Source organism: Chelonoidis abingdonii, chromosome 7 (assembly GCF_003597395.2).
Source record: "Chelonoidis abingdonii isolate Lonesome George chromosome 7, CheloAbing_2.0, whole genome shotgun sequence".
Classification (NCBI taxonomy): domain Eukaryota; kingdom Metazoa; phylum Chordata; order Testudines; family Testudinidae; genus Chelonoidis; species Chelonoidis abingdonii.
Window position 1 is genome coordinate 10599266 of NC_133775.1, and position 14012 is coordinate 10613277.

The 14012-nt window shown below is 41.8% G+C and overlaps 1 protein-coding gene across 2 annotated transcripts in view; it reads right to left on the reverse strand.

Moving 5' to 3' along the window:
- Window positions 1-72: 72 nt before the first annotated feature.
- Window positions 73-14012, reverse strand: part of TTC39A (tetratricopeptide repeat domain 39A) — an 80495-nt gene continuing 66555 nt past the window's right edge. For both annotated transcript variants that reach the window (XM_032767336.1, XM_032767351.2), the window contains exons 14-18: window positions 12696-12816; window positions 10243-10354; window positions 7746-7860; window positions 4608-4724; window positions 73-362 (exon numbers count right to left, since the gene is read on the reverse strand). In XM_032767336.1, coding sequence (XP_032623227.1) covers window positions 242-362; window positions 4608-4724; window positions 7746-7860; window positions 10243-10354; window positions 12696-12816 — 586 coding nt within the window. In that variant the 3' untranslated portion in view covers window positions 73-241. The remainder of the gene's footprint in view (window positions 363-4607; window positions 4725-7745; window positions 7861-10242; window positions 10355-12695; window positions 12817-14012) is intronic.

Below are 14012 nucleotides of genomic sequence, written 5' to 3' on the forward strand. Positions count from 1 at the left end.
AATGCAATGTATATACACAAATTAAAAATTAAATTACAAAGATATATTACAAGCCACATTTGGAAAAAGAAATCTTTTGTAAAGGTGTGGAAGTGCGGAGGTTGTTTTGTTTTCTTGCCAGACTCTCACCATAGGTTCAAAAGCTTTTAGGTATCACATGTTCTGGTCTCTCCCACTGATTTAACAGAGAAGGGCGATAATGTTTCAAAGTTTGCATACAAAGACATCAAAGAAGAAAAGGTTATGACACTGCTGAAGCTCCAGAATGTATTCCATTTTCTGAGACAGATTTGGCTTGGTGCAAGGCAGCTTGAATTCTGAAATGTGTTCTTGTTTCCATGGAGTAATTCTTGTAATTTTGTCTAAAACAAAAACAAATCCATTCTGAGCATCATATCATTAAATATTTTCCAGTTATTTTTACTACACAAAACAATTGCAGACAGCAAAAAGCCTTTCTTCACAATCTCCTTTGTTGCTGTCTCTAAAATATAAGGTCATATGTGCTTGGCAGAACAATGCAGCTCTTTGTTCTTTTATTTGTAGTTCTACTGTCTGGCAAGTACCAGGGAAAATATAGCTTAATAAGAAACTGAATCTGTTCCACTCCTTCAGAATGCTGAGTCCATATTAAATATCCATGATGTCAACTCAATTTATTCCCAGAAATTAGATTGAATTTTTTTTATGTTTGACTGAACTTTACTGTGATTACAGTCATCTTCATAGGATCTCCCCCCCTTCATTTTAATAATAGTTGTTAGAGTGGGTGAGGACTGGTATTTAACATTTTGCTGCAGCCCTGCGAGTTCAGGAACAGTAGAATGTGAAAGTGAGTGCAGTGTTCACAGGTAAGAGATAAAGGATGAAATTTTGATTAAAAAATTCCTTTAGTTTTAAAAATGTAGCATAATGCAGGGAAAGGACTTTTTTTTTTTGTTTGTTTAAGTGCCTAAATGTTGACATATAAACCATGGAGGAAGTGGTGAGTGTGTGCGCTTGTTTTCCATGCTACAGTTTCTTCTGGTCACTTGAAATTCTTGTCTCCAACTTCTTTGCTGAATTTACAAAATTATTTAGTAAACAAACAAAAGGCTAGGCAAGAGAGAGCTGAAACATCCAGAAGAAACAAACATGCTGGAGATCTCTCAGCATGGACACTCCTTAGAGTAGAAACAAAGCATCATTTTCTGACATTAAACCACAAGAGCAAATAAAAGCATTGTACAACTGAAGTGCTGCACAGGTACACGGCCCCCAGCCAAAGCACAGAAGGCTAAAGACCAGTCAAACTGTATAATTACTTAACCCCTTCATGCCCTTTTAAAAAAACTCTTTGTAAAACATGCTGAAGAAAATGTGAGCCAAGATCAGGGCTGGCTCCGGGCACCAGCACATCAAGCAGGTGTTTGAGGCGGCAGGGTGGGCGCTTCAGCAGCAATTCGGCAGTGGGTCCCTCAGAGGGAAGGACCTGCCACAGAATTACTGTGGAAGAAGAAAGTGGCACGATGAAACGGCTGCCGATTGCAGCTCCCCCGCCCCCGGCCGCTTGAGGCAGCAAAAATCCTGGATCCAGCCCTGGCCAAGATGAAGCTACAGTTGAACAGAAATGTTTTAAGACACACAAAATGGATAAAAAGAGCAAATCCAGCCCCCTGTCCTAAGACAAGCCTGCTGGCAGCAGCATCAGTGGGCAGGGTGATAAGTGGGCCAGCTGATCTGGGGCTAGGAGAAGAGGGGGAGTTGGGCTGGGATAGCCTTCATGGGCCAGCTCCACAGCACAGGAGGGAAAGGAAAGAAAGGATTCTGTTCTCCGCATATGTCCTGTGCTGGCTTGGGGCTTTGTCCTTACAGCATAATATATTCTAAACAGCTAGGGCAACCTGAGTTGAGGTGTTTCCATTTCCTGTCAGTTAAAGCCCAAAGACAGTGGTACAAAGCACAGATCCTCTTTTGTAGGTATTAACGTCTCGTTACAGGAGAAACAGAGATCTTAAGTGCTGGCAGGTGTCAGACCATTTTAATTTATTTAAAGAGAGTTGTCATTTTTATACTACAGATGCATGTTAATTATTTAAAGTCTTACACAGTTTATTTTTAAAAGCATTTCAATTCAGCTTCATTCAGTCATATCACCCATGGGAGTATGGGGCCTAGAAATGTGGCAGTTTCTATGAGAAAGCTCTGAACTCCAAACCTATCACTCTGCTACTTAGCTTAACAATGTAACAACTGACAGCAGGCTGACAGGAGGCCAGCTTGTGACCCTTTCTGTTTATGTTCCCTCTCTGAAATTGTTGATCTCCAGCTCCTAATTTTTTTTTTTACATTAACCAGATGTTTCAAATCTCATTTTTTCCTCAGTGGATTAAAAATATTGCTTGTAGCATATGCCAATATAAATGTGGGTACTTCTGTTTACATCCAAACCAACAATGTTTATAATTTCACCCCACTCACTCTCCTACTGCTAAGATATTCAAATCAGCAGTAGTATATGGATGTAGGTCACACCGAAGTAAGCACATGTGACAGGCAGGATACACTTGTCTCCACTCTTTGGATTTGCAAACATGAGTCTGCATATCAGGAATTGGCTTTACACAGCCAGTTCTCCCTCTAGTGGTTAAGGAAAAACTTGCAATTCTAAACTGGGCATTCAGAAAATCCACGCATCTCCAGTGGTTAAATATTTACAGTGAAATGATCTTACCATGATAATGATTTTCTCATTCCTAAAAGGTAACAGTGTAGTGAACGGATAAAAGGGGTTTGTTTGTTTTACATGTAAGTACTGTATGAGAGACAGGGAGTTATTTTAGAAATCTTTGGGGTAAAGGAGTTATTTTAAATAGCAGGTGATCAGCAGCTGGGGGGATTTACTCAAGTATTATGGAGCAGCCATATCTGATCCAAAGTAAAGGGAGAAGCAAGCTTCCCATTTTAAGTGCCCATGTCTGAGCAAAGCAGCATGGAAACTGAGCACCTTGCAGGCATATGCCGCTCACCAAAGAGTCTAAGTTAAGAACTGTTTAGTTCTCACTCCTGGCTGAAGCAAGCTATCCTGTTTATTGTTTTTTATTTGCTTGTCCCGGCTGAAGAAAGCCCCAGAACTAACTCTTCATACATTAGGCCAAAGCAGAACAATGCTCTGTGCTTCAAAAAGTGATAGGGTACAATATTTCTCTTTAAATGTGTTCTCCCCTTTGCCTACCCAAAGAACAATGTCTTAAATAATTTGTATGTTTCTTAATATAAACTAAGCTGCTACTGATTCCAGGCTGGGCTGTCCTAGCTGCTGACTCAAGCCTAGAGGTGTGTGTTGGGAGAGCATGGAGCCTGAAGTGGCAGAGCACTGCAGTAAGTGAGGAAGCATTAGGCTGAGTGAGGAACTGTATGGATTCCTTAACTCTTCATTTCCAGACTATTTTTAAGTGCGCAGCTTTTCAAAGGAAGTTGGGGGGGTCCTTTTGGGGGGTGCTAAGTGTTTTGATGGTGGTCATTTTCAACGGCTTTGTGTGGAATGCAGTTTTTGTTGTTCTAAATGTGTTATTTGAGACACTGTGTAGTCTGGGGTCAGAGGCACTGAGGGGAGAAGTCAGGATCTCCTACATTTTAATCTTGGCTTCGTGTAACCTTGGCCAGACTACTTTCCCACTCGTTCTCATCGGTAAAGTGGGCTAACACCTACCTAACCACAAGAGTATCTAGTGCATTACTCAGGAAATGTTTACACAGCATGGTCTATAGTGTACAATACTACTCTTTTCAGGAAGAAATTCTGGCCCAATATAAAGCTGAGGACGGTGGAGAGACAGAATGATAAGTCTGTTATGAGGCAAGTACACTATCAAGCCAACATGTTCTTGATAAATCTGATTGATGGAAACTAGTATGTTCAAACAGTAGTATGGCAAAGTGAAACATTCCTGCTATTTTTCAGATACACTTAAAGTAATGCAAACGAAGAAGCTAAATACAACCTGAAAATCATTTTTACTACATGCACTTAAATGAAGTAGAAGAGAAGATCATTGCTGGCCAGCAGTTGCATTTCTGACATACCACAGATTCTTGGCTTCACCAAACGTATCCTCCATGCAAAGCTATATAGCCTGAAGAGACAGTTACTTTATGTTATCTAGGAGTGATTTCTAGTGGGAAATACTGATAGTCAAGTTAAATCTTTAAACTGATTTTATTCAATACTTAAAGCAGGAGTTTTCCTGAAATACGTTTGGTGCATTAAGTAGCAGCATGGCCCAGCAAATAATACATTGGATTGGGATTTCGGACATCAGGGTTCTATTCCCAACTCTGTCACCAACCTGCTGTGTGACCTTTGGGAAGTGACCTGACCTTTCTGTGCCTCAATTCCCCCCTCTCAGCCATTGTTTAAACCATAAGATCTTTCAGATGGGATGTGTTTTGGACAGTGCTTACCACAATGGGGTCCCTGCTCGTGGTTGGTACTACCGTAATACTAAACAATAAAAAAAGTATCCACTACATTAGTTAATGGTCTCTGCCTTGCCCCCTACCTTTCAGTACAATGCCTTAATCAAACTGACCAGAGAGACACCTGAGCAGGCAATTGGTAGTCTTACTTGGCTCTTTCCAGTAACTTTACTCCTTCTTCTCTTCTACCATGGTCCATATATAGTACAGCAAGTTCAAGCAGGGCATTTGGAATTAAATAATGGTCATACTTTATCTTCCTCTCACTGCAAGAGAAGGAGAAACAGTTACAAGGTTTTCATGCTGCAGTTTCCTCTCATTCGAGCTACAAATAAATAAGAGTGCAGTTGGGGTTAGGAGGGAACAGTACGTCTCTTCAATGATGCTTACTCTTCAGGTACTCTAACCTAGACTATCTCTAGGTTATTCAGTAAGTGCTCTATACATTTGCATGGCAATACATGACCATCTTTTGCAGCATGTTATTTACTGTGTTTCACAAGTTTCTTAGTGTGTGTGTGTGTGGGGAGGGGGGCGATAACAAAAGGTAGCAGTGTTCCATACACCACCCACTTGCATTGCCAAAATGTGCCATTCAGTGTAAATTGTGCAGCTATTTCAAATAGGATAGTTCTGCCAACTGATTCTTTGAGCTCGGCTCCCACTTGATTGGGGATTTAGTATACACACAGGCTCTGACAGGTTCCTGGGGCATGGCTTCTTTATGAGTGGGTCGGGGAAAAAATAAGTGATACTAGCTTTTAAATGTCACCCACTTATGGCACCAAAGTGAGAAGTTACTCAGAGTAAGGCTATGTCTACACTAGCACTTTTGACAGTATAACTTGCATTGCTCAGGAGCGTGAACTGCTCCCCACCCCCAAGCACATAAATGACACCCCAGAAGCGCTGGTGTGGACAGCGCTATGTTGGCAGGAGACACTCTCCCACTGACGCAGCTAACGCTTCTTGTTGGAAGTGGTTTAATTATATCAATGGAAGAACCCTCTCCCATCAGGATACAGCAGCTACAGGAGTGATCTTACAGCGGCACAGCTGCGCTGCTGTAAGCTCGCTAGTGTAGACAAGGCCTAAATTGTGCAGTCTGTGACTCTCCATCCCCTTTTACATGAGGAATGAAACAGTTAACAGTGTCGGTATTTAAAATCATCAGCACTGGGCACCTGAAATAATAAAATGAATGGAGCAGTTCACACCTCTCCAAGCTATTGCTCCAGCCTCTCTGCTGACTCCCTTTAGACTTGTCTTCACTGAGAAGAAAACACAGCTGCATTCTTAACCCAAGTTAGCTAACTCAAGGTAAAAGCCTAGTGAAGACAAGGCAGTTTGTAGTTTTCACATGTTAGCAGGTTGAGTTAAAGGTTAGGCTCCCCAGTAGGGTTTAACGCAACCTGTTAACTCCATATGAAAAACTTACAAACTGCCTTGTCTTCACTAGGATTTTCTCACGTGTTAGCTATGACACAGTACAACGCACTTCACTTCACCTCCCCTCCTCCCCCCCAGGTGAAGACTAAGCTTTAAGCACCATTAAACTTGGGTTTAGAATTTAACTATTTTTGTAAGGGCAAAGGGCATGGATGTGTTTTGTTCAGAAGGTACACAATGGGTCAGTGCCCTATGAAAACTAGAACAAAAACTCGCTTCCACTGCATATGGAATGCCAAATTCTTAGGTCCTGTCTATGTTAAGAAAATGTGCATCGTTGTATGTTACCAGGTTAAGTTGTGCCAGTGCAGCATGTTTACGTGAAGCATCTATACCAATGTAACTAAATTAATATAGTTACATCAGTACTAATGACCTTAATGTAAATGGGGCCTTAGGGAACGGAAGAGCAATTTGAGGGTGTAATTTAATTACCTAGGAAAGCTTCACTTAGTATTATATCTAATTCATAATGAGGTTTTTCTACCCAATTTTACAGTGACTTGACTGAGGAATATTGAGATTCAGGTCCCAATCCCGCAACTTTTTCCATGGATGCAGCTGTCTCCAACTACACAGAGCTTCCATAGGGTGTGGGATATCTGCACACAGAACATATTCCAGGATCGGGATGTGAGACAGCAACAGCCAGCCTAGGAATCATTTTGGTTCTAAAGTTACATGCACCCAAAAATAAAGGTTTCTAATAGAAGAGCTAAGAGAACCTTAACTATACCATCACAAAGACTTTAGAAAGGTACAATTAAGGTTTGTCCTCCCCAACTGTTCTTTTAAAATTCCTCTCACAGAAACTCCCAACCAGTCCTAGGTCTTACTCAGCTGAATTAAAATATGGTTCTGCTCTGACAAATGAATAAAAACGGGACTGCGTGCGCTTGCGTGCGGGGGGAGCACATTTACTGCATTTCAATGGTTCTATATCAAACATGCTCATGTACATGTAAGTTTTTTTCTAACTTCCAGCCTTGCAAACTCAACCTGTGCTCTTCAAGTCAAGCTGGGTTCTTAGAATCATAGAATATCAGGGTTGGAAGGGACCTCAGGAGGTCATCTAGTCCAACCCCCTGCTCAAAGAAGTACCAATTCCCAACTAAATCATCCCAGCCAGGGCTTTGTCAAGCCTGACCTTAAAAACCTCTAAGGTAGGAGATTCCACCACCTCCCTAGGTAACCCATTCCAGTGCTTCACCACCCTCCTAGTGAAAAAGTTTTTCCTAATATCCAGCCTAACCCCTCCCTGCAACTTGAGGCCATTATTCCTTGTTCTGTCATCTGCCACCACTGAGAACAGCCGAACTCCATCCTCTTTGGAACTCCCCTTTCAGGTAGCTGAAAGCANTGCAGACTAAACAATCCCAGTTCCCTCAGCCTCTCCTCATAAGTCATGTGCTCCAGCTCCCTAATCATTTTTGTTGCTCTCCGCTGGACTCTTTCCAATTTTTCCACATCCTTCTTGTAATGTGGGGCCCAAAACTGGACACAGTAGTCCAGACGAGGCCTCATCAATGTTGAATAGAAGGGAATGATCACGTCCCTCGACATGCTGGCAATGCCCCTACTTATACAGCCCAAAATGCCGTTAGCTTTCTTGGCAACAAGGGCACATTGTTGACTCATATCCAGCCTCTCCTCCACTGTAACCCCTAGGTCCTTTTCTGCAGAACTGCTGCCTAGCCATTCGGTCCCTAGTTGGTAGCAGTGCATGCTATTTTAGAGAGGCTTGGGCTTGACTTAAAGGACTTGACTGTTTGACAGGGCTACTTACACTCAGCATTTCTTGAGTTCTGCTGCATGTTAAATATGGAAAAAAAACTTACTTTAAATGGATATAAATGAAATGATCTTCTGCCTCAGAAATCTTGCCCAAGTGCTTCAGACATAAACCCTTTAACAGCTTTACCAAACATTGGTCATCTGCTAGTAATTCTGTAGCTGCAAGATAAAGTAATCATTTTATCAGTTTTGCATTTTGAAATAACTTGGCGCCTTAAAAAAAAATTAACATTGCTATTCCAAAAATACTTAGCAGGCACATTTTCCAAACCTCTTTGCAACAGTTGAGATTTTCAGAGCATTATTTTTTTATTTGTATGGCACTAGTACCCCATTCAGACTGTCTGAATTCTCTACACTTCCTGTGAGATAGATGCTGCCCTTTGGAGATTATGGGCTAAGGCCCTCATCTGCAATCAAAGATGCACTTGAACCTTGGCAGCCTCACAGACGTTCATGGCGTGTACACTATCTGTTATTTCAATGCAGGCACTAGGGTCTGTATACATGAACGGACAGGGGCCTTGCTTAAGAGAAGATGCACAAGTAGCTGTTTAAAAAGCAGAGTTGCTTCCTGTGGGGAAAGGAAGGGAAGGTAAAAGTGACGGTATCATGTTGTTCCAGATGAGCTATGAGCACAGTTAAGTGGATTAAAGCCTGCAACGTTTTTTTTTTCCTTCCAGGAAGATAAATCAAAAGTATATCAGCAATCCCCACTGGCCATCTGTGAACACATTTACATGTATGCACTTTTTAAAACTTATAAAGTATCCTGCCACTGATATGCACATTGTATAAACTAGTCATTGAAAAATGGAAATACTTATGCATGTGAGAATTTTATTCTCATGAACACTTCCATTAACTTCAACGCCTTCTTATAGCATATAACATCAGTCACATACATGTCTGCTGGATTAGGTCTTTATAGTGTTAGATCCTTGCCCCAAGGATTTCAGTCTAACTTGGTCTCCTTCTGTATATTGCTATTTAAATGGACATTGTCAACTCAAAAAAAAAAATATCACACTTTTGTAAAACATATTACTGCTAAGTGTAACACCTAAAGGCATTAGAGGAAAAAAACCTGCTTTTAGTCTATACTTTTCATTTAAAACATACAGCACTTTTCAGCCAGTATCCTCAAGGCACTTTACAGTCATCGATGAGCCTCAACAAACTCTGCAAGGAAGTTTGCATGCTTTGCAAACTGGCATGTGCTGACCCATGACAAAGTAGCAGAATGAGTGACTGAGGCAGCAAAAGTCCCTTTTCTGACCATTACACCAAACTCCCTTCCCTTCAGCTAAAAGGTTCCCCCCCCACACACACACACCTTTTTCAGAGTTAAAAAGGGGAAAAACTTGGCTGATACGTCAAGCAACTCATATGCCTCTGAGACTGACTTCAAAGTTCAGTTTTCAATGTTTCAAGCTGAATTACTAGTTTTTCTAGATGTTCACTGAAGGACACAAGCCACCAGTTGATGACAATGTCATTACCTGACCAAATGGGCTGAGAAGATGCCTCTCTGGGCCTAGGGTAATACTAGTGACGAGTATTACTAAGTAGCTGAATGACACCTGCTGGACAAGCAAGAACAACATTAACAGCATTCTTCAGAGAATTTAACTTTTGTCTGCTGGCTGGAGAATAGTTGTGGTAACGTGCAGTGTATATGCAGGGAAGACTAAGGTTCCAGAAAGGATTTCAAGGTGTTGATTTGACCCAGATTCCACTGTCATGGTAAGGTCTGAATCTTTCACAGGAAGGTAGTGAGTACAGATGAGAATGAAAGGTTTGTAGTATAGGGGGAATTGCAGAAGGGCAGCTGTGCAGGCTAGGGAACCCTTGCTGGACTGGGCAGACCAAAAATAAAAGGTGGAGAGAAAAAACAGCAATTCTACTCTGCCGTGCCTGTCTAGTTAACACACTGAAACCAGGCATGGTATAAGAGTCTGACCTAATTTTGTTCCATTCCCTTCTTATGCTCCAGCTTTTTGCACAGTCCATTTAAGTGCAAGTGTTTTATAGCAAATAGTTAACTCACAGATATCAGTCAACCCTCCAGCTTGTGGGTTAGTAGGTGATAGTGCTTTCTATAAATCAGCTTGACGCTTGTCTCCTCCACTGTGTTCTTTAGAACTGAAATAATACAGCACCTGCATATAGCGAAGCGTGAGCAGTTTGTGGCCTGTCACCCATAGTGTAATTGAAGTCAATGCAAATGATAAATTTGACCCTTAGATTTAAATATGTATTTTGTAAAAGAGGTGGTCTTTCAGTACGTATTTGTGGATGGTTCTTAAGATGCATCCTGTAAGTGACAAGTCTCTTATACCATATTACAAGTTAATGCATTAATAGAGGAATGTTATTTCTATCTGTATTAACAACACATGGTGAGATAATCCAGCTCACTCTTGTGACTGTATTAACTTGTTTTACTAGCTGGAAAACATTTATTCACAGACGACCAGAATATCTTCAAGTATATATACAGTACTGTAAAGCACCTGCTTAAATCAGATCAGTGCTTACCTGGGCTTCTTTCCAGAGCTGCTTCTGCCTCTGTTAATGTCTGCAACATGCCTTCTGTTAAATCAGGACATTTTCCAAGCACAGCATAGCCATTCCAAATATACATCATTTCCTAGGGGTGGCCAGAAAACACTGCATTAACATGGCAATGGAGAGATATAGGTAGCTGATTATTTCAGCAAAGGGCAGAAGTTATGAATTCCTTCCTAGGTGCGGATACTGATGATATGGCCTCACTGTAACTTATTGCTAAAAGCAAAAAGTGCTGGAAGTCTTATTAGCAAAAACAATGAGGACTCTTCATTGTTTTTGCCGATACAGACTAACATGGCTACCACTCTGAAGTCCTATTAAGTCGTCTAGTCCACCCCTTCCCTTTGCCAATACAGATCACTTGAGTAGAACACCAACCCTATCTCTGGGAGACACAGGAGACAGCTCGGAAGCTGAGACACAGACTGGAGGACCGGATGGCTCAGTATATCATTGTCAACTAAATTCTATAGAGCCAGTCCTATTGGTTTCATCCCTATTCATTCTGTAGGGCTTTTCCATCGGGGCAGTTCACTGGCCTACAGGAAATGAGCCGAAGGTCTATTCTAAATGCTAATAAGAAGTGCCTATCACTACAATCACCATCACATCTGGGACTTTTAGAAGAAGAGTTAAAGACAGAATTATTACGGATGCTTATTAGAACCTCTCTTTACCTGTTCCTAAAAGGGCTATTTTGTAACTTAAATTTTTCTTATTTCTAAATTCCTGCACACATTAATTTTATTCTAGAGCTGATAAGTAGTACCTCATGCAAAGGCATTTGCTATAGCTGAGCTATTTTTTTAATGGTTGAGACAACAGTGCTGTGCTTATTTCTCTCTAGTGAAGATTCAGTTGCTTGGGTGGTTATAAAAATACCCCGAACTGCATTTTTCCGTAGTTTAAATAAAAACTTTCTGGGCTAAATCTGTGAGTTAGGACCTAATTCCAATAAGCAAGTTCCTTCCCACCCAAATGAAAAGTCCTAGAAAGTATAACAGTTCAGTTAAGATTCTGTTATAAATTGCTTGTTACATGAACCCAACTCCATCAATCCCCTAGTCTTTAACTATTAGAGTGTGACACCTGGTGCCTTGAAAGTGCAATTGCAGCAAATGGAAACAGGATACTTAGCAAGACTTGCTAGAGAAACCTGTTGCACCATCACATAAGACCAGCCACAACGAAACTCAAGTGTGTCTGTTTCTGGCTTCCAATGGCTTATGGAAACCTACTGGGTGTGGATTCAAAATAATATTCACTAGAGGTGACCCCATTATTGGCCTCCACCTAAATCCCTGGATCTTGTTGAAACCGGTCCTCAAGGGATTTTGCATGCTGAGCTGACATACAGTTGCAACAGAGACTGAATTTTGAAACAACCCATGGTATCACATTTTACTGCCAGTGGACTGAGAGAAGAGTACTAGCTATGAATGTACACTCTCAGGTCAGGCATTCATGAGTGAAGGGACAAACTATAAGAGGAGATGTACTGACCCCTCTCCCTCCCAAAAAAGAGCAAAATTATTCGAGTTGTCTTTAAGATACATACCAACCAAGACTCTTAAAGGAAATGCCTGACCTGAGAGACAGCATACAACTAGACAAAACAGCTGAATTGGTTAAAAAAACTTCCAGTTGTTGTGAACATTGGTGGCATACTCAAAAAGCGATGAACCTAGAGGTCAGGCTCTGATGTGAACCACACTTAGCAAATCTACAGAACCCAGATCCCCTGCTATTCTCTCACCATTCTCCAGGGATTGGCTTTCACATGAGTGCAGAGGTGGCCCTCTTCTAATGCTCCACCAATGAGACTTCAGAGCAGTTATTCTTATTTGGCCCTGGGGGATCAGCCAGGGATGGATGTCCAGCACACACAGCAGTTTTCTATTCTGGATGCAAAGAAGTGGCTGAATTTTGTCCTTCTAGCAATTATGTACACTAGAGCATAGCTGCTAATCTTTCAAACTGAGCTTCCAACATTCATGTTCAGGTTGGCTAGACTCAAAAGTATCTAGTTTCACCAGTTTCCCGTCTAATGTTCTCCCCAGCTGTACCTGGAATGCTTCCTTCTGCTGGCCCAGTGGATGAGACTTTGAAACATGGGCACCAAAATTAAAGTCTACCGGAGCATGAACAGTGAAAAGTTGAGGAGTGTGTTGTAGTCTAAAAAGTGAAATAGTGAGTTGCACATGCAGCATATTCAGTTGTGACACATCTGGCTCCATTTCCCAGAGTGCAGCACATGCCCCAGTTTTACAACATTCTTCACATTTGCGAGATTAGGTCCTGGGACCATTTCAGGCTCTTGGAGGGGGGTTCAACATACACCATTCTAAGTATCTAATTTTTGTCTCCATATTGTGAATTACTGAAAAATATAGGGGGAATAAAACATCTTTCCAGCCTACCAAAGCAGGCACAGGCAAAGGGACCAGGTTTGAGGGAAGGTATCTCCGAGATTTCCGAATGGCAAACTTCTCTGTAGGCAGTGACTTCCCTGCAATTTTCAGTTTCAAACTAGGCACGATCCTGGAAGGTTAAAAATAGCTCAAGTCATTTTTGCCCCTCTGAATATCTGGAAAAAACCCACTCAAACCAAACAAAAAAAAATTAAAAGACTGATTCATTGAGAGGTCTTGATATCTTAAGACCAAACAAAGTCATCTCCTAGGAATACCACATCCTGGGAAATCTTTCTTGTAATGAACTCTGAGAAAATATGGATGCCCTGAATAGTTTCAATGTACAAACTGCATTCTGGTAAGAAGAAATCTGCAGTAACTAATTTATGTTTTTATGGACCTGTGAGGGAGTGTCCATCGCACACAAGGCCTGAAGGGGTTACGGTGGCTAAGTAGGCTAATTCTGTTGCACCTGGAGGCCCACCCAGGGGGTGGGGATTAATTAGATGAGAGTCAGCTGGAGGGGAACAGGAGTGGCCTGTATAAAGCCCAGGAGCTGAGAGAAGAAAGCAGCTGCAAGGAAGTAGTCTGCAGTCACTGAGTGTTTGGGACTATGGAGTGTAGTCTACAGTTCTTCCCTGGGAGGAGGGAGTTTAGGCTGGCAAACTTGAGGCAGTGGGGAGGGGGAGAGACAGAAAGGTAGGAAAAGCTCAGGGAAAAAGCAGCAAAGTATAGGATAGTACAGATTTGGCTGCAGATCAGAGGGTCCCTGAGCTGGAACCCAGAATAGAAGGCAAGACTGGGTTCCCCTACCAGCCATTGGGGAAGTTTCACAAACCAGAAGAGAACTGACTTCCTGGGAACATTTGCCCCAAAACACTTCAGTGCCCAGGAAGGGGAGGACCGTAGCGAGCTGGCTGGAGGGCTAAGTCACAAAGAGGAAGCCGAAGCGACAGGGGTCTCAGTGAGAGCAACCAGCAAAGGAGGGTGTAGCACCTGGAAGGAACTAATCCCCAGAGGCGCCCTTTGCAGTGAGTGGATCCATGATGACCACATGAAGCTTTTTATACAGTAAGTGGTTCGGATCATCTCTTAGAATAATGCTATTTTAAAAATAAAACTACATTTTATAAGTGGATTTTACTGTAACTAGTTGATTAAACTGAAGCAGCAGCCAGGCATTTTTTGAACATAAACATCAGAACCAGATTCAATTACAGTTCCAATAATGGGCATGCACACCCCTTGGCTCGCCCTCTTGAGCCTTTCATAGTTCTACCAGAAGCCAAGCCCCAGGCTCACAGTTGTATTGAGGGTGTCTCC